Genomic DNA, 21,798 nt, shown 5'->3' with positions numbered 1-21,798 from the left:
AATGACGACCAAAATATGGCAAGCACTAATAAAAATATCAATATCAAATCTAGTGGTGTGCAGGTGTTACCATATTCAAATGTTTGTAATGATCCCTCTTGCATAAAACTGACATATATTTTTATATAAGGCCATATCCCACTGTGTATAAATAATGTGATAGATGACTTTGGGAGAGTAAGAAGGAGCATGTGATTTTTTCACCGAACCTCTCTATATCATTTCTTTTTCTTGGTGTGCTTTCTTTTACGATGTCTTTTGTAGCTATCAGGGAGTCCTTTACTAAAGGACATTATATATATATATATATATATATATATAGTTATAGTTGTAGTTGAGGTAATTTGTTGTTCAAGTCTTCATCACCAATTACACAAGTTGTTTGGATTTTAAATAAAATTTCATCATACATCATACACCGTTTTGGTTTGTCACTCAAAAACAGTGGCATGTTTTTTTGTCAATCCTGCTTTCAATGTCCACATAGTGCTTAAGTATTTTGAAATGTTTTCAGATTAACCACCTACAATTGACTTTTATACGTAATTTTCAAAATCATTTTTATCTATCTAAGTCTCAAATCAATATAATTTTAAAAGAAAAGTTTTTTTAATAAGCATATTAGATAGTTCAGTTTAGCGTTATTATCTTTAAAAGTGTTTTGATTAAAAAATGCTGGTGGTTTTAAAAAGGTCAACATATTGATGGAGGTTATCTAACATATTGATGGAGTTTATCTACTGACGGAACTCGGTCTGCTTTAATAAAAACAAGGAGAAGTTAAAGCTTGTGGTGTTCTCCATCAATTCCAACTGCTTTAGCTTCTCCCCATCTCTTTTCTTCCCACTGAAATAGGAAGGAAAAAGTGGAGGGAGAGAATGAAACGTTCAAGAGGCTGCCTGAGCAAGCAGGTTTGCACTCCAAGGCTTATGGGCAGTAGACGCATTGCTTTTTCCCCAGTTTTCTTTCAGTTTCTGAGGTGGTATTTTGAAAACATTGCAAAGATGAGGTTTAGAGAAGCCGTGTGAAGAAGAAAACATCAGCAGATCGGAAAAAGAGTTTTTTTTTTTAAAATAAAAATTTCGGGTAATTGGGGCCTTTTTAACGTTGAAAACCTAACTTATAATCTGCAAAAAAGAAAGAACGTGAAAAAACATGAACTTTTTTGGAGTATTACTTTATCGGTACGTCACCAAGAGGAGGACTATTTCTGAAAAAACTTTCGATTTAACTTTCGAAAACCCCTTGTCCACTTAACAGGTTCTCCTAGTAGGTGGACGGGCACAGACAGCACGCAGACTAATATTCAGATCTTGATTTTTTACTGAGTCCAATGAAAAGACACAAAAAAAAAAAATTGTGGAAGTCCAATCAAGCACGACCGGGAGAAGCTGTTAAGTGGACAAGGGGTTTTCGAAACGTTAAATAGAAAGTTTTTTCAGAAAGAGTCCTCCTCTTGGTGACGTATGGTTAAAGTAATACACGAAAGTTCATGTTTTTTCACGTTACTTTCTTTTTTGCAGATTATAAGTTAGGTTTTCAACATCAAAAAGGCCCCATTTACTGCAAATCTTCACGTTACTTTCTTTTTTGCAGATTATAAGTTAGGTTTTTTCACGTTACTTTCTTTTTTGCCGATAATAAGTTAGGTTTTCCGATCTCTTTATGTTTTCTCCTTCACACGGTTTCCGCCTCACGCATTTCTTTCCACACCCCTGATATCGAAAAAAGAGTTTCTTTTTTTTTAATGAAAATTTCTGGTAACTGGGGCCTTTTTAACGTTGAAAACCTAACTTATATTCTGCAAAAAAGAAAGTAATGTGAAAAAACATGAACTTTGAGTATTACTTTAACCATACGTCACCAAGAGGAGGACTATTTCTGAAAAAACTTTCTATTTAACGTTTCGAAAACCCCTTGTCCACTTAACAGGTTCACCCAGTAGCTGAACAGGCACAGACGGCACAGACAGCTCACAGAGACTCATATTCAGATCCTGAGTCGAATGAAAAGACACAAAAAGAAATTATGGAAGTCCAACCAAGCACGACTGGGAGAAGTTGTTAAGTGAACAAGGGGTTTTCGAAACGTTAAATAGAAAGTTTTTTCAGAAATAGTCCTCCTCTTGGTGACGTACCGATAAAGTAATACTCGAAAGAAAATGTTTTTTCACGTTACTTTCTTTTTTGCAGATTATAAGTTAGATTTTTTCACGTTACTTTCTTTTTTGCAGATTATAAGTTATGTTTTCCGATCTCCTTGTGTTTTCTTTTTCAAACGGTTTCTATAAATCTCATCTTTGCAATGTTTTCAAAATACCACCTCATGCATTTCTTTCCGCACCCCTTTTTAAAATAACACTTTTTCCAATCTCCTGATGTTTTCTTATTCACACGGTTTTCTCTAAATCTCATCTTTGCAATGTTTGCAAAATACCACCTCACGCATTTCTTTCTACACCCCTTTTTGAAAAGTAAATTTTAACGATTCTTTCTTTTATAACTGCATTCTTAATTCAGATTTACATTGATTTGCAACAGTTTTCTCAACATGGGCACGTCATTGGATAAAAGCTGGGAATGACCTGTCCCTAGGCCTGGGCATCTGGCGGGCGACCGACTCTCGAAACCCGAGCTTGGGCCCGGCTTGATGCTCAAAACCCAAGCTTGGGCTCGACCCTATGAATATATATATATATATATATATATATTTGTTTTTTAAATACAAAATAAAAATTTTGAAATGAAAAATACATTTTTAGTAATAATATATCTATTATTATTAAATAAAAATAATATAAAAATTTTAATCGGGCCGACCTGGGCTTGTTTTTTTAGGCCCGGGATCAAATTGGTACCCGATACCCGGTACCGGGTCCGGATGCCCAGGCTTTCCCTACACTTCTAAAATGTCAGCAGGTGATCAGAGGCTACTGGCAACGACCATTCAAAGTTTTTTGCTACAATGCAAAGGACAAGTGCGAGTCTTGGTTTTTGCGAGGGGATGAGCATTGGCAATGGCAATAGGGTTATTGGGCGTTGGCAATAGCTTGTTTTGTTGTTGTGGTTGTATTTGTTCACCAGGGATCTGATCAGGCCTGAACTTCTTTCATCCAACCTTAAATCTACAATTTTTTATGTATGTGGATTTAAGATCCATGTTACATAAATCTTTAGTTGTTTATGCTGAGGATCTTTTAAAACACAACTTTTAATGGAGCATTAAAAGCTATCAAATACAACTTAAAGTAGAAATGAGGATCAAAGATTGAGAGCATCAATCTCTCAAATCAACCAGACATAAGAACACCAGCCATGGATGCACAATTTTCTTCGTCACTTTTGATGCAAATTAATTGCTAGCATTTTTTTCTAAATTTTAACCAAAAAAAGTGTTATCAATTAAACATTGACATTATTTGGGTCAAATGACTGACAAATTAATAAAAATTTTATTTGGTAATTAATGACAGCCGGGCCCAATAGCATTCGGCCGACCTTGTTTTTTGCGTTAAGGCATAACCAATTAAAATTAAAATATAGAGCTCTTGCCTAGTGACTGAGCCTATTCTCTATAAGGTTTCGCACAATTGCAGGTTCATTCAAATTCAACTGAGTCATCCTCAGTGGCAGAATGGCTGTCTCCTCTCAAACTTTAGTTATGTTCATGTTAATAATTTCATATATTTAAGGCAGCTGCTTATGCAGTAGGATGGTTATTTTGTTATTTCGTATCATTAAAAGCTGCTGTAAAAAGGTGAATTCCATCCCTAAATGCCATGATTCAAACAACTGGTCATTGCAAATGCAGTGATGGTTTTTATCCACCGAAAAAAAAGACATGTAGATAGCCAGCTGGTCCAATTCCTTTATATATATATATATATATATATAGTACTTGTAAGTTTTAGTCACCAGAAATTAAATTGTATCGGTTCGTCTTAATTGGATGCAAGGGCTAGATAAAGCTGAAAAGTTCGGCCGACTTTTATTTGAATCCCTTGAATATTCAAGAATGACCAGGCCAATCCATTGTCAATTACCCATCTTACCCTTGAAGATGTTTAAGCGACGAGGATATGCTTTCAGTTTCCAGTCGACCTGATCGGATCATATGAAAATCCCACTAAAGGAACTGAGTCCAGCTTTATCACAATATAATTTTTGACTAATGGTAAAATGTTACAATGTTAGCTGGTGTCTTGAAATTAGTGACATATACAGTGGATTAAATTATTTATATAATTACCGATTTGATATGTAACGACCTATGTAAAAATTACCTACTTGATATCACAAGCAATGGCTGCCGGATGGGCATGCAGACCAATTACATTTCCATTTGTGTGATGGAAAATGGCATCCATTGACTTGATAACCAGATCTCAAAAGCGGCCGCTTCCCATTTGGATTGGAGAATTTGTGCACACAACTTGATATTAATATATGTTATTTTATGTTCCCAAGAAAGAGACCAGGATAGTCATTTGCCACCGTAAAAGGCATATGAGAAACATGAAATGGTAACTGGTCCGGTCCGGTCCGGCCATATATGTGTCAAAACAGCCCACTGACGCAGGACGCAGCCGAGGTTCTTGGATTGCCTTTTTGACAAGTAACGACCTATGTAACAATGGTACAGGTGCAGGTATGGATACGAGTATAGGTACGGTGTTTTCGTAAATATTGGTATGGTGGTACGGTGAGTATTATATATTATTATATACATTTAATTCAAAAACTTAAAAAAACAAATGATATCATCACAATATTCCATCCATCATAGATAATATCATAAGTCAATAAAAAAAAAACATAAAATGTTTCTTCCATAAATCCTTCTTCAGTGCAACAACAAAAATTGGTCTCTGTTGGAGCTTTCTAATCAGTGTCAAACTATAATTATATATGATATATCAAAAAGAAACCACGAGAATATACCTGCTGCAGTGTTAATCCAAGGAAAAACAACAACACTTGATGCAATAAAACAGATTTCAATGTCAACATGCCATGAGAAATCACAAATCAGAAATGTATAAAGACACAGAAACAACGACTTTGAATCATCTTTATTTTCATCATATGATGGATAAATCAGATGGAAAGGAAGACTGAACACTAATAACAAACCTCATTACACGTGCACAAGCTGTCAAACCGCAAAAAAATTGGGGCAACCCTAAAAACAACCAAAATTGTACAGAAATTTTGCATATTAGGCAGCCATTAAATGTACCAAACCTGTCGTCGATGGCTCGCCGACCGTCACCAATCACCAGCCACTGCCCAAGCTCCTAGATGTCCGTCGGCAGCTGCCCAAACTCTCAAACAAAACCCCAAAAGCTGCTTAATAAAGCCACCATTCGTCGCCAGTCGCCATCCGTTGCCGTTCGCTGTCTGTCGCTGGTCGCCGTCCATCGCCAACCACCATCCTTTGCCACTGCCCAAGGTTGCTGCAAGCACTTGCCACCGAGGGAAGGAACAAACTCGTGACGGAGAAGGAAGGCGTCAGTCCATCGGGTGTTTTTTTAGGTTATGATATGGTTTGAATCTGGTTTTGATCCGGAACCAGATCTAAACATACATGCAGATACGGCATACCGGTACCGGTACCGCTACGCCACCCATTTGGGACAATCAGCAGCCACTCATTTATTTTTCACATTAGTTTTCCAAAGGAAGAACAAACTGATCCGTTGGTGTCGTTTGACCGGACCGGCACAAACCCTGTACTGATGACACGATCCAAAGAGAAGGCCCCGGCCATCGCCAAAAAGAATTCATGGGACTAGAAATATGATTATTTAATAAAATATAGAATTCTGCATGCCATGCCAATTATAATTTGATAGGCAAATGTCTGATTTCTTTTACTGAAGTTGTAGTTTCATGTGCGATCTGTATTTGTGTTTTACTGATATTCTACTTGAACCGCTGGCCCTTCACAAGTATAAGTGTTACGATTTCTTTGGCATACGTGGTTATTGGTTCATCCCAACGAAGTCTTCGTTCCTAATGGTTGTTTCGATTTCCACCATTTATAAAACCCTTCGAACAGAGCTTTTAGCTATCGTGTAGGCTTTCTGGCCGTCCGATTGGTTCCTCGCTTCTTCTCTACAGCTTGTTCTCTATTTTCTTTTGTTTCGTCCTTTTTTAAAGTTGTATTATGGCATCAATTACTCTTTGGATGTTTTTAGTTTGATTTAATACAAACTCTCTCTCTCTCTCTCTCTCTCTCTCTTTCATTTTCTCTGTGTGCATGTGCATAGTGTGTGTGTGTCTATATATATATATATATATATATATATATAAGTCCATAAAGAACATACCACTTAAGTAAGGGACAGATGCCAGACCTATTAAAATTATTTTTTTTTTGTAATTTAGCACTACCTTAAAAAATATGTGGTGATAAACATATATTAATTTAGTTATTGTTTATTTTATTAAATATACTGTACTAATTAAAAAAGGAATGACTCTTAGAACACCAAAATTTTAATAGTAGAAAAAAACACTTTTTTTTATAAAAATAATTCCAACTTAAACATTATTTAGATTAAATTAGTGTTTATAATGAACACATTAAAAGATTCACATTTTGTTTGAAACACTTTTAACACAAATATAAGAAAAATAAATGGTGATCTGGCATTTCAGGAGTTATCCAACCATCTAATCATGGTTGCCCAACATAACTTCATAAATAGTTAAGAGAAAAAAAAACTGAAAAAAATGACGTGTTTTCATTATTTATTATTGGTTACACACACACACATATATATAATTTTCAATGACATTGCAATCTCTTCTATAACAAAAAAGATTGCGAAAAGTCCTATCATGTAAATTAATCATTTCAATTCAACAGGATGGTTCACCTTTTTTTGACTTCTCCACCACTAAAAGTGAAAGTGTGGTGGAAGAAATAAATAAAGTGACAGCTCCATGCCTTTTGAGTTCTTATGCATGTCTAGAGAGAGGGAGAGAGAGAGAGAGGGAGAGAGAGGGAGAGGGAGCGAGAGCAAACAGAAAGATGGGAATTCCGTTCGGCAATAGCTAGTGTTGATCGACGATCATGAAGATTCATGAGGACCGTGGTGTAGGTACTGTGAATAGCTTTAAAATAGGGAATGGAAGTTGGTCGATCAAGGCAGGGTGTCTTTCAAATGTGGTGTCATTAGCATATCAGTTTTCTACATGCTTTTGTGGTTGATGCTGATTTGTGTTGAAGTTGGTGATATACATGAGAGACTTCCTACATGAAAAAGGATGAATAGTGGAAACTTGTTATTTTGCTTGAGGAGTCATATTTAGCACTTGGTAAGTCCTATAAAACAGACGTCAATTGCTTCTGATGTAACAGATTTGGATTTTTTTTTGTTGTCATGGTGTTCATAATTCCTGTTCTTCCATAGCCACCATATTGCCATCGGAAACACAATCTTCCAACTTCACATACGTATTTTGATTCGAGCCTTTTTATTCCACCTCTTAAGTTTGTGTCTTTGCCACCAAGTCTGCAACTTTAATATCAAGGATGATTGAACTGTCATATAATGTATATTAATGGTTCTATTCAATAGGGTGGCTCTTCTTTTTTTTTTGGCTTGTCTATCATCGAAAGCGAAGTGTGGTGGAAGAAAGAAACAAAGTAACAGCTCATGCCCTTTGAGTTCTCTTGCATGTAGAGATAGAGACAAAGAGAGGGAGAGAGGAAAAGAGATGGGAATTACATGTTTTATTCTTATTTTAAATAGTAGTTTGTGCTGCGGAGTGGGGAGAGAGATGAGTTAAACTGGCGCCCCCAAGTAATTTTATAGGAAATGGAACATAGATTAAACAATGTGCCAAACTGTTAAGCTCAAAGAAATAAGACACAAAAATACAAATGTTCTCATAGATGGCTTATTGTTTGAAATTATTGGGTTGTACAAAAGGGTGAGCAATAAGCTGAGTACTGTTTGCACCCCACCCCTTTCTCAAAGGGAGTCGAAATGCGAATAAGCAAAATTCTTTTAAAATTGAAGTTTTGAAGAAAATATTTCAAGAGAAAGGGATCCACCCGTCGGTACGAGGTCCAACCGTTCCTGCCGCCTTTAACAGGGGTAATTGGACCAAGGACGAAGGATCACTTGGATCATGCACGGGTTATTGATGCAAATTTTATATGCTTGTGCATTGAGATTTTGGATTCAAGAACCAAAATTCATTCTAAATAAGTGACTTGAACTTGTTTTGAAAATGAATTTGGAGATTGGAGATTTTTCAAGTTAATTTAAAAACCTTTGTTTTGGTGTCATTTGATTTGAAGTCCGCAATTTTTGAGGATTTTGAAGATTTGAGATTGAGTTCTTTTGATAGAACATAAGTTCCAAATTGTTAGAAAACATATTGTTTTCTAAACATATTTTGGCCAAGATTGTGAATATATTGCTTGTATTTTCTTTTGAAATTAAGTGAAGTTTACAAATTCTTGTTGCAATATGACTTGGTCACTTTTTGCAACTCAAATTTGAATTACTTAATTTCTTGAGGACGTGCATGTGGTGCTATGGATTTTAAGTGAAAGTGAATGCATGAAAGGAGAAAGAAAACTATATGAAACAATCATTCTTCTCTCTCTCATAATCTCTCAGGTTTCATTCATTGCAATCACATGTCATACAATCTATGCATGAAGATTGATTTTAATTAAAATGTGAGAATTTCTCTAAATGTGCTTATTATATTGTTAAGCACATGAATTAGAGATGTAGTCCATAAGCTTGAGTCATGAATGAAAAACTCAAAACAGTTAAGCATTAGACAAATAAGAATGAAATCAAACATTAAAATATAGAAGAAATGTGGATACCATATTTTTTCCTCAAAATTGTCATAAAAATCAGATTTTAATCTAATTTAAATGGATTAAAATTAAAATATTGTTTCTAAGAATGTTTGACTCTTGAAAAATGATGAAATTTAGTTTTACTCCATAGGAACTAAGCATCAAGTTGGCAAAAATCATGTGCCATATGTTCTCATTCATGTCATGGAGTTCTAAGAACCTTTCTTTCTCCTCAAAATCAAACAAAATTTCAAATTCTCATCCTAGAAGATCCATTCATTTCTTGGACTATTAAAACACTTTTGATCATGTTCTTTAAGGGATACAAAGATTAGATTTTTTGAAGCATTCTTGAGACTCAATTAATAAAATGTAAGTCTGAAAATTAGTGAATGAAATTAGAAATTTCTAAAAGGCGTTTAGAGAGCTGATTAGGTAGGGCTAAAACCTTTTTACTGTTCTTCAAAATATAGCCACTTTGTGGCTGAAAATTGCTTTGACATTCTTAAGCTAATTCCCATAAAGCATGGTCTAATTTCAACAACTTGCATACATTGTACGTATGGATTGCTGAAATTAAATAAAAACGAAATGAAAATGATTTCATAGGCTTGCACTATGAAAATCAATAAAATGATCATCCTTTTTAAAAAACCAGTTTGGAAACGTATTCCAACCTGATTTTAAAAGAAGAAAATGATTTTTAACAAGAGATTTTACGTGTATATATATAACAATATATATATATATATACTTATCTTACTCTTCAAAATGGAATTTAATCAAGGGACCGCATAACTCATGAATCATGATGATTCATGGCTGGATTCTTTTACGTAGAAAAATTGAAAACTTGTTTCTAATCTCCTCTACCACCCTTTATCAATTAAATTGAAAGACATTAATCCAAACGACTTCAAATGAGAAGGAAAACAAAACAATGCTCAAGCCAATTCATCCATAATTTTGCCATGCAAGGGTGGATCACATTCATAAGAATGTATCAATCCCTAATTCGCGTTGTCATCATATATGTCGCAACGAAATCACTCTCTCATCGTGGGCTTCTCTCATGGTGAGGAGTTGAAAATGGTTTTAAGCTTGTGGTTTTGAAAGTGACATGGCCTTGGGGCCCTTTTCAAAACTTGATAAATGGGTTAGTATTTTTAAGAAAGCCGACTCATGCATGCGTTATGCATTAATAAGTACATTCAATCGTAGGCTTTCCCTAACTGGACATCATTCTCAGCTATAAAATAAATGAAAATAAACTCCTCCCATGAATTGCTGAAATTAAAATGAACCAACAATAAGGTAAAGTATATGAGAAATGACTTAAAATCACCTACCTTGCGGTCGGTCTTCATGCATGTTCTTCTTCTTCACTTGTTTCCTAAATCGAGCAATCCTAAGCAAGAATCCAACATTGGATTCGAGCTTAGCAAAGCTAGAATAAGAATAGTTTGCTTGTTGGAATTTGCAGTGGAAAAGAGAGAGTTTCTCTCCACGAAAATCCTAAGTAAGGGTTCACTTAAGCACCCTCACTTAGCAAACTCGATAGAGAAAATAGAGGAAACAAATAAGAAAATGAGAGAGAGGGGGGAGAAGACTTTGGACGAATCTTCTTTCTCCTCCTTGGCTTCTCCTCCTAGCTCATTGGCTGCAGCAACTTGATGGAATCTTCAAAATTTTTGTCCCTCTCCTTGGTGGACAAGAGGAGGTATATATAGAAGGAGAGGTGGGTTCAACCACATTCTCAACTCATATTGGGAACTTGCTTCAGACCTTGAGGACTTGTAAAATGAGTTAAATAGGATTTAAAGGCTTTAATTGACCATTCTTAGCCCATTTACACGAGTTAGGTGGGCTGGGTTAGGTTTGGTCAACATTGGTTTAGACCTAGCTGACCAACTTTGACCAAAATTTCGAACGAAAATGCCCTTGCATAGGGTTTTTTCTTATTTTGTGCTATTTATTTTTTTCTTCATTTGAAATCAAGCATGTTAGGTTAAAACCTAGTTACTAAGCTCCAAATATCATTGAATTATGATAATTCAATTTAAATTTAAATAAAAATTGATAATTCTATCAAATTTGGTTTAAAAAGGGTATTTTCGTCCATAACTTGATTAAAAATCGATTTCAACTGAATCAAACTTTGATTGGAAATATTAAATTTTAATTTGATATTTGATTTATATATTTGACAAATTCAAATATATATGTGTCTTTCATAAACCAATTTAGGCTCTGCAATTTTAATTTGACCATAGAAGGGCAAAATTATCCAAATTGGAGAATTTCCACCAATTGACCAAAGCCAAAGCTCATTTTCGAGTAGTTTAACTTTGTTTGAGGTAATTTGATAAATTTGAGTTAAGAAAGCTCTTAATTGAGCTGAATTGTACTACGACAGAGTCTTAGTCAAAGTGAGTTCGATTCGGTCAATGTCTATTTTCATCCACTGATTGGGTTGAGCCCAACTTGACCGAACCTAGCTGAAATTGGCACCACATTTGGGTGCACCCGGGTCAAACCTGCTTGGATTAAGTAGGTTAGGTGAGTTTGACCATCCTAGTTATTGTTTTTTGGAAATTGACTCCTCTTTAAAGAGGACCTGGTTAAAGAAGAGAAAGCGACATAAATGTCTCTCAATTCCTAGCTTTTCCATTTATTTCTACTTGAAAATGACTTTTTTTCATTTAATTGAGAGAAAATATATATTTTTTAAATGGGGCATGACCCTTGGGGGCTCTTGACCACATGGGCTAGATGGGGCCCACACATGGGTCCCATATAGCACTCTAGACTGAATTAGATACAATTCTTGGATTTAAGTCAATATTTAAATTTTGCAATTAGATTTGGATTTCAAATGACATCTCCAATTGGATTCGTAATCTTGCATTGGGATTTATGTCTCAGGTTAAATTGAATCTAAATTGTTCTTTAGATTCTAAATTAGCTTTGAAATTGCAATTTTTCACAGTTCTTTTGTAAAATTTTCACATTGCTTCAATTTTGATGTGAAAAAAAAATTGGGGCGTTAACAAGTACCAAAAGAGTAGTTAGTTACTGATATGTGCCTAATTTTGATTGTGTCGCGAGGCCAGCCAGCAGTGTGGCCGAGGACACCCATACAAAATTGACAGGTGGAGTGGACTGCTGTTGGGCATGCCGAATACCACCGGACAAGCCGAGAGCACTAGAGTTTTGCTTGGTTAACCTCGGCGTGGAGCACCGAGAACAATAGGGTGCTGCTCAATGCGTGGCCAGGGATGGACGAAAGCCGAAGGAGAGGCATGGAGCCAGCAGGCGGCCAAGGGCTGAAGGCGAGATAGAGGCCATTGCCGCGACAGCAGGGCAGCTAACCATGCCGAGGATGGCCGAAGGTGTTGACCACGGCACCCACGTGCGTCGGGTCAAGAGCGCGTGAGTGGGTGGCACCGCATGGCACCTAGGCGAGGTTGAAGGACCAACTCTTGGATTCCCTTTAGGCAACACTCATGCGGCTGCAGTGATAGGGGAGCATGGAGCAGCAAAGGCCGAAAGGAGAGAGTCTGGGCTGGAGCCGAGTTCCGTGGAGATTGAAGATCAGAATAGTGGACCACAACCCAGTTTAGGCAAGACCAAAGTGGATGTTGAGACCTTTACCAAAACGACAGAGCAGCCTATGGCGAACCTAGGTAAGTTACCCCTTGGATTCACAAGTCCGAGATCTTTTGGAGCGGTTGCAAACGGATCAACATCGGCGCCCATGTTTGATTTGCTTTAGCACTTTGTTTTAGTTGCTTTTGTAACGTCTCGGTTTGAGACACTTAGAATCGTTTTGCATTTGTCTCATATCAGGTTAGAGCTTTAGAACCGAGACACTTTTGATCTATATAAGTCTTGTACAAAGGGGAAACCCTAATCACATTTTATGCCAATGAAGAATTGAGTATCTTTTTCACTCTCCTTCTCCACTTGTCGTCAACCGACAGTGGCCAGAGCTCTTCTTCAACCCCAACCGGTGTGGTCGGAGTTCTTGTTTCACCCATGGGCTTCCGCTTTCTCTTCATCTTCTGTCTTTTAAAGTCCTTTCTTCCATAGCCAAGTGGATTCAAGGTTGTAGATCTCGCGAAGGGGCTACCAGCGACCTCCTTCAATGGTTCTTCATACCAACTACGCATCCCAACCAGCAAGGTATTATTCAATCCATGATGCATTCGTCCTAACCACAAGGACGTTTAGAGGCTGGGATTGATCTACGGGAAGGCTGCATAGGAGGACGACATTCAACACTTGGGTGATTGCTTCCTATGTAGCATCGACGACCGGCATCCTTTGAAGATAGGCAAGTACCCGTTCTCCCCTTGGTACTTCCATTCAAAGGTTGTTCTATAGATCTGAACGAACTAGCCCTAAGGCACATGATCTGGCCCATCTTGCATGGTCCATGGGTGTGAAAAAGGCAAAACTAGTTCTAGATCCTAGATCAGGTGAAGGAAGAAGCTGCATAGGGCCAGCACGGTTCTATCCTTTCCATGGGGCAATTCTACATCGGAATCTTAAGGCTGAACCCCGAGTTTGATCGAGACATCTCTAACCACCGACAGCCCTCATTCAACATTTGTAGTGGAAAAGAGATTAGGGAGAAAGCTGTCATTTGACAGCCATCAAGATCCTATTCTGCAGTTGGATCTAAGCTGCTGGAACCGCCACAACCACAGCTAGAACAAGGGGCAGGTTCTAACAAAACTGGTGTGCGAAGTCATGCATATCAGTTTGGTCGCCCATTAGTTACTAGTGTCTTGGCCAAGTTTGGCTGGAATCAGAGGTGTATCGGTGGAGCTGTGCGTGACAGATGAAGACCAGCTGTGCGTCGGCAACTTTCAGGCCACACCTCGCCGAAACAGCTAGCCATTGCCCCGAAAACATTCTAGGATTGCCCATGGATTATAACCGCCATATTTTCTTAAGGTGTAATTTGTAAAGGGCAGTTCTGGCTTTTCATTGAGAGCTCACGCTAGGTGTTGAGAAACCCTAGCCGCCAGCCACATTTTGCAACTCTCTTGCTGCCAGAATTATTGGATGGAGCAGCCTCCCTCGAGCGCCAACAGTCCTTTTAGTAACGGTCCACTGCAAAGGCAAGTCCCCCTCTACCGTGTCCCACTCCTAGGCATTCCAAAAAGGTAGGAGCCAGCCACCTCCATGCGTGTCCCCTTTCGCCACTTTCCATAACCGCCCCGAGATCCTAGCCCGTGATCTCTTAGCTCCAAAATAGGAAACCTTCCACGCGCCATTACCCCTTGCCATATCTGACCCTTCATTCCCCCATGCGCTTTCCAATTTCTCCACGTGCCATACCTTTCCATAACGGCCCCTCGTCCTTCCTATCCATTGCACACAACTCTCTTGCCATAATCCGCGGCCACCTCATCACTAGTTGTTGCCAACGTGAGACTTTCCCAACGTAGAGGAAGTGTTGCCACCTTGCACCAACCGACCCTAACACCTAATCATCCATCATTCCCATCCTACCCTTGCCCTTTAGACCTAACGTCACTGCATGCCACCTACATATTAGACATACCCAAACCTACCTCTCTTAAACACAACCGAGCCAAGCATTTGGCGGAGCCCAGCCAAGGTCATATCAGACCTAGCTCAGCTCAACCCAACCAAGACCCTCCTACTTATCCTCACCAAGGCGGACCTATCCTCTACGGCAGAATCAAGGAGCGCCTTCACCTTGGAGGCAACTGAGCCTCTATCCACCGGAGCCTACTCATCACCGGCAAGGAGTGCCGTAGCCGAGAAGGATATCCCTCTCATATTCCAGCAGCAATCGGCAGAAGCTTTCACTTCCCTCGGCCAGGTGGGCCGAGTCCTTCATCCTCGGTTGCTGAAATACTCGAGGGCAGCACCAAGCTGCCGGTTTTCACCTGAGTCCTTTGCTGCCCTAAGCCGGGACCGACTGGCAGGTATACTTCTTCCCTCCATATAACAGTGGGATTCTTTGGGTGTTTTGCTTTATACCCGGCAATAGCCTTGGCATCCGCAGTGGTACCTCGGAGGCACAAGTGCCAAAAACACGACCGCAGGCTGCCTGACCACCTACGGGCTTGGGTATGGTTTGGCCATCCTAGGCATGTATGACAGAATGTGTTGGATGTGTATGCTTGAATGGTTTGTTGAGTGAGGAGAGATATTCATGTATCGATTGCGCTTGTACTAGGCTCACAACCTTCTAGCAATTTGTAGTAGGTTCAACCTTTTGGGTGGGTAACCTCTCCTGTATTTTACTTCCCAAGGATTTTTGAGCCAGGGTTGCTGTTCGGCCAGGTATTCATCTTGTAAATAACTTGTTTTTAGTTTTGTCCAACGGCTCCTCCGAGAGATCTTGGGAGAGGATCGGCATCTGGCAAAGGTCTTGGTTGATGCCGGGTCTGGTCCTAACAGGTACCCAGCCCATATTGAGTCGGGGCCAAGGGCAGCCTTTTGACCCTAGGGCCGACCCAATAAATACTTTCCTCGTAAGACCTGTTTTAGCAAAAGAAGTGAAGTATGCAACTTTAGTTTGAAAGCGGAGAATGCTTCAGTACATAATGGATCCTTCAAGTCCCTTTTTCAACAGTACCGAGGAGTAATCAGTCATGACATAATCAAGATGGTTGAACTTTTCTTTGGAATAAGAAGAATGGTGAAAAAGTTTAATAGCACTGTGATTGTTCTGATTCTCAAGATAAACGGAGCTACAAGTGTACAGCAGTAGCGACCTATTTCCTCATGTAACTTCTTGTATAAGGTCATTTCAAAGTGCTGGATGGAGGAAAAGTAGGATAAAAAGGAAAAGAATAGAAAGGAATTGGGGAGAAAGGGAGAGGAAACAAAATGAAAGGAACAAATAATTATAAAAGCTTGTTTGAATAGAAACGAAATGAATTGTTCAAACCATGCTTGTTTAGACTGCATTACGTTAAACAAATAAAGAATTTAAGTTGAAGAAAGAATTTAAGTTGGTTTACAATAAGACCCCAAACACTCTAGAACTTTTTATGCAAGTAAAATATATTTGATTCAATTATACGGCTGGATTCCAGGGGTTGCATAAACCTATTTTATATGTAGCATAATGTTTATTATATATATATATATATGTTTTACTTAAATGACTTTTAAATAATTTATCACCTTAAAAATTAATAATGAAAGATAAACTTTAGCAATGGAGGACTTAATGTAAAAGGCCAAGCAAACCAAATATGTTTATGACCTCAGGGTTTATCTATGCAACCATTAAAATGTATGAAGGCCTTCATCCAAGAAATCCATTGATTTCCTACATCCTATTGATAGGGACCCTTAAATAACTTGATAAGATACAATAACGGTTTCCATAAATTATTTCTTACCATTCATGCTTGCATCTCATCAATGATTTCCAATTTTGATTGCAAATTGAAAATGTCATGCTATCATTTAACAAGTAAAGTCCAGTTTTTCATGCGAACGGAACTAATATATTGGGAGACCACCACTGTCAGAGCTAGAAATTTCTGATTGAGGGGCACTCTAAGTTTAAATTTTAAACTTGAAGGGGTACTCATATGAAAAAAAAAACTAAATTCAATTATGTTTACATATGTAAGTAAGGCAAAATTTGTAGGCTGATGTCGGTAATTGCCCACACCAGATGTAGCTCTGCTACGGAGACCACCTTGAGTCACAGATTACTGATTACCTCTTCATGTTTCACCACATGGAATATTTTGGGGATGAATATTTCAGTTTGTTTGACTATCTTGGAATGCTTGAACTGAACAGATGAGGAATTGTGGCTGCTGGAAGAAAAAACATGCTTTTTGAGAGTGACCCTAGCACCATTAATAGCCATTATTTGGAATTTGCAATTGCTTTTGAATTTTGACAATGACGCTCTTAGCAGCACTGTTCATCTCAGGAATTTGATGTGAAAGGATGGAGGCCTCATTGTGGCCTACTCCTTTTGAACATTGAAGAAGGTGAGCCTGCATATGATGGTGAGGACGTTCCACTTGAAGGGGATGAAGACAATGAAGCAAAATGAGTTTGAATATTATAATAAACATGAAGAAGGTGAATAGATAGGTTGCTTATTTTAATTGTTTGATAATATGATGTAAAAACAGTAAAACATTTATTGTAAGTCTTTAAGACATCAATTTTTATCATCGTAATCATGTCGTTATCATTATTGTGTCCATAGATGAAGATTTATGAATATTTATTATGTGTGTGATATTGTAATGAGTTGTTTTATATAGAAAACATTTTTCTAGATTTTTTCTGAATTATCACTATTTTTAGGTTTTTTTTAATTGCTAACAAATTACAAAAATAAATTTACAATATTCTTACAATACCTATGCTTACAAGACCCTCAAAAGGTCAGTTGTCGAGAAGTGCTCGGCCGAGTGTGGAGCCAGCAGGTGGCCAAGGGCTGAAGGCGAGATAGAGGCCATTGCCGCGACAGCAGGGCAGCTAACTATGCCGAGGATGGCCGAAGGTGTCGACCACGGCACCCACGTGCATCGGGTCAAGAGCCGAGAAGTGCTCGGCCGAGCGTGGAGCCAGCAGGCGGCCAAGGGCTGAAGGCGAGATAGAGGCCATTGCCGCGACAGCAGGGCAGCTAACCATGCCGAGGATGGCCGAAGGTGTCGAGACCCTCAAAAGAGCAGTTGTCGAGGGGGCTGGCAAAAATTGAGCAGGAAAATAAAGCTACTACTGTCAGGGAGGTTCCATATGAAGAATTGATATGGAAATTTTGTGCAGGAAGGCAAGAAATTGTAGATGGATGGGGTGATAGAAATCCGAGTTGTTTCCAAGTTGTACTTCAAATAGAAATTAATTTTTAATAATGATTAATTTTAACATTTAATTAAGAACTTTATTTTGATTTGCAGGTTGGGAAGGCACGAAAGGAAAAGAAAATATGGATGAAGTTGGTACTTAATTAAGAACTTTATTTTGATTTGCAGGCTGAGAAGGCATGAAAGGAAAAGAAAATGTGGATGAAGTTGAAGCTATGCCTTGCTAGATAATAGAATCTTGGAAGTGTCTGACAATGAATAGCCATCATTTTTTTTCTTAGTCAGACCAGGAAAATTATGTTATCAATTAAACATTTTCATGATTTGGGTCAAATGACTCATAAATTGAATGTTTCTTTGGTAAATGTTCGCCATGGGCCAGACCCAACTAGCATTCAATCGACCTTATTTTTTGTGTTAAGACTGAACCAATTAAAAAAATCAGTACATTCTATAGAGATCTTTCCTAGCGTCAGGTGAGCAAGATCCTAAATAAAATGTACTTATTTCAGCATCGGAAAATAAATAATGAATCATGACAAGTTTAGAAGATCAGCACATATAATTGTGCAAGGTCATCTGTAGACATAGATAATGTCTGTTATTTGTAGGGTCAGGTTAGGCATCTTTCCAGATAGAAAGCATACTAGAAGCATCAAACAAAGCAATTCTGGTGGCAATATATATATATGTGTGTAAGTGTCTGTGTGTATGTCTATATATATATAACATTCAAACATGCTAGATAATGTTATCAGATGAGTAAAATGAAAAGCCTGGAAGTATGATAAATAGTTGCAAAATCATCATGCACTATTGCCGCAAGATAAATAGTTGGTACTTTTTTAATGACAGGTTTTTAATTTTTAAGGACCAATAAAGATCCAGCATTCAATAGATATAATCAGTGTATATATATATATATATATATATATATATATATATATATATATATATTCTGGCCATATTCACATTCACCCACTTAACGGTTGAGATAAAGATGAAGAGAAAGAAAGTGTAAACTAATATTAGATGACAAAAATACCTATCACTTTCTTCTTTTTAGTATTCTGTCGTCCATTCATTATAACAAATCAAATAGTCATTAACTATGAAGAATCAAAGTCACCATTTAATTTTCTGCTATATATGTAAAAATATAAAGGAGGCATAGAATGATATGGCCAAAATGACCAAAGCGTACCTGCAAACCCTCAGCGCATGATCCTCTGCCCGATGAACTATCAGCATATCCATAACATCGTGGGGTGGAATGACAGCTGCATATATATGTATAGAGAGAGGAGCGTGTGGGAGAGAGATTTTGATTTTCAACCACTTCAAGGTTCATGGTTTAACAAAGGCAACACTGATAAAAAAAATTTGAAATACCACTAGGACAATCTCTTCTTCCAACGTATTCAGCAGTTATTGTGGTCACCTTAGGTAATATGTTAAAGTGTCTGCGTCCTTCCTTCAAATATCTGTGTTTGAGAGTCTTCAAATGTTTGTAACTGAAAACTCTTCAACACTAATATTCAGATCATGATTGTACAGAGTCAAATGAAAAGACAAAAAAAAAAAATTGTGGAAGTCCAAGAAGCCACTTTGAGATTGACCAAAGCTTAACCATTGGAAGATGCTACTAACTTTTCTCCATTATGATCGAGCACATGTTTCTTTTCTCCACAATTTTCAAATCCAAATCCTTCCCTTCATCAGCACGACCTTAACTATGACTTCCATTTATAAATATCAACACATTTCTCCTTAATACAGCAACAATTTAGCCCTCACCATGGCTGCCTTCTTCTCCTCCTTAGCATTCCGCCTCCTCCTCCAGCTGCTTCTGCTTGCAATACTGCCTAACCTTACCACCATATTTGCCTCTAAACCTCTCGGCTTTTCTATAGACCTCATTCATCGAGACTCATCTCTGTCACCTCTCTATGACCCTTTATCCACTCTAGCTCTACGAGCCGTGCAGGTGGCTCTGTGCTCCCACCGCAATGCTTCACGGTTTGCCAATACCACCAGCATGATCTCCAGCCCTGTGATGCCTGGCTTCGGCGAGTATCTCATGAAACTCTCACTTGGTACACCATCCCGCCTCTACTGGGCCACTCTAGTCACTGGTAGGAACCTCATATGGATGACGTGCCGTCCTTGTGACTCCTGCTCTGGCCAAACATCAATGTTTGATCCACTTCAGTCGTCCACCTACAAGAGCCAGACCTGCTCCGCCAGCTCTTGCATGGAACTGCCCATTCATGGTTGCACTATCAACCAACTTTGTGGATTCATATATTCCTATGAAGACAAATCCTTCGTAGAAGTGATACTGGCCTCGGATTGGTTTGACAATGGTGCCCACACCGTCAAGCTTCCAGAAATTGTCTTTGGTTGCGTTCATCATGATGGCGCTCCTAATCCCGCCTTGCTTGAAGTTCCTGGCCTTGTTGGCCTCGGCGGTGGTCCTCTCTCACTTGTAAATCAGATTGGCTCTTCTATTGATAAGAAATTTGCTTACAGTCTTCCTCCCAATAGCAATGAAAATAATTCCATCGGACAGCTCAAATTCGGGAAGGACGCAGAGTTTTCAGGCCAGGAAGAGGTTCAAGAAACGCCAATGGCACCAGGTGGTCCTCAAGGCACATATTATGTGCTCAACCTAATTAACATAAGCATCATAAACAACAGACTCAACATACAATTTGGTGGTGCACAGATGACTGCATTGTTGGGAGATGCCGGATCGATCATTATAGACTTGGGTACCACGCTGACTTATCATGCAAAGGATGTGTATGATCAAGTGGCAAATGCAGTGGCTAACGTCATAAACTACGAACTCTTCTATGCTCCTAAAGATCTCCTTGGATATGAACTACTTGCCACCCAGTTGCCCTATGTGCCTTGAGGCAGCCAACCAATCTTTATTCAAGTGATTCTGAATGAAGCATGATTTAGCCAATTCAACATCAATCCCCCTTTTTGAAAGACTCAGAAGTGCTTAGGGGTTTCTTTCAGTTTCCACTTGATTTCACATCTCACTCAAAGAAATTTCCAAAATATTGACAAAGTAGCTCTCAGCCTCGATCTCACTCTCAAACTGCAGGCCCACATGGACCATCTAGAGTCTAGCATCTGCAGTTTGCCATCGCCCATTGATGTTGAAGACTAAGGCAACCATCCATGGCTCGTTGAGGAATCGATCAATGACATCACTGGAGTTGGCCAAAAAGGGCATCTGCAGTTTTTCCAATCCATCCCTCCTCTTTGGTCATGCCAACCTGCCGAACCTAGGGATGTCAGAGGGTTGAGTTAGGTCCAACCAAGCCTTCACTTTTTTAACATAATTTTTTTCATTCCAAACCAGACTGGTTACCTCAGGGGCTGTCTGACAATCAGGGTCTGTCTGACGACAGTAACACATTGTTATTAAAGTCTCCTACTGTACATGCAACACTGTAACAAGTCTTCCATGAATCTGTCTTATTTGCTAGGACAGATTCATGGGGCAGCAACAATCTATTACTTTGCCAAACAACCTCTTAAGAACCTACTTTTATTTTAGAAAATGGACCAAAGGTTGAAAGTTTTTGTTGGGTTTTTGGATCTAGATATTAGACCAAATGTAAAATCACATACCAAACCCAGAAGCAAAAAGTAGGTGGATATATGTGTGTATGTATATGTATGTATTGTGCTTTTGTGTACTGGATGCTCCAATTTTTTAAAACATTAAAAATTAGTCATTAAAAGCATTGTTAATTGTTGCTAAAAACACTAGGAACCATTGCTATGTACATGTCGTAAACTATTCTTAGTCCTCATTTTTTACAGCCGCCCAATATAATGCATTGAGCGTGTAAATAAATGCATTGCTTAATGAAATGCACTCAGTGATCTACTGTGAGAGGTTGGAGGATTTCTCTTTCCAGAGCTGGGTGGAGAAGTTCATGGACATATATATATGATTTTTGACCAAATGTATAGCCTAAAAAAAAACATCTGTGTGATCTTTGGTCAAATTTAGATTTGGGATTTGGTTCTTTTGCAAAACACAAACAATGAAAGACGCATAGATGACAATACGTGGGTTTTTTTTTTGTTTTGAATAATATTT

The 21,798-nt window shown here is 38.3% G+C and overlaps 1 protein-coding gene across 1 annotated transcript; it reads left to right on the top strand.

Moving 5' to 3' along the window:
* The first annotated feature begins 19,707 nt into the window (after positions 1 to 19,707).
* On the top strand, positions 19,708 to 21,143 carry LOC116255213 (aspartic proteinase CDR1-like). The gene is made up of 2 exons (XM_031630995.1): positions 19,708 to 20,308; positions 21,049 to 21,143. The coding sequence occupies exons 1-2, from the start codon at positions 19,708 to 19,710 to the stop codon at positions 21,141 to 21,143; spliced, it is 696 nt and encodes a 231-aa protein (XP_031486855.1).
* Positions 21,144 to 21,798: the final 655 nt, after the last annotated feature.

Source organism: Nymphaea colorata, chromosome 5 (assembly GCF_008831285.2).
Source record: "Nymphaea colorata isolate Beijing-Zhang1983 chromosome 5, ASM883128v2, whole genome shotgun sequence".
NCBI classification, from domain to species: domain Eukaryota; kingdom Viridiplantae; phylum Streptophyta; class Magnoliopsida; order Nymphaeales; family Nymphaeaceae; genus Nymphaea; species Nymphaea colorata.
Note: the sequence above shows the minus strand (reverse complement) of the source record. Positions and strands in the feature narration are given on the sequence as shown.

Coding starts and splice junctions, on each gene's coding strand:
- LOC116255213 (XM_031630995.1), top strand. CDS start 19,708: ATGATCTCCAGCCCTGTGATGCCTGGCTTCGGCGAGTATCTCATGAAA. Junction 20,309..21,048: donor AGAAACGCCAATGGCACCAG/GTGGTCCTCAAG, acceptor ATTCCAAACCAG/ACTGGTTACCTCAGGGGCTG.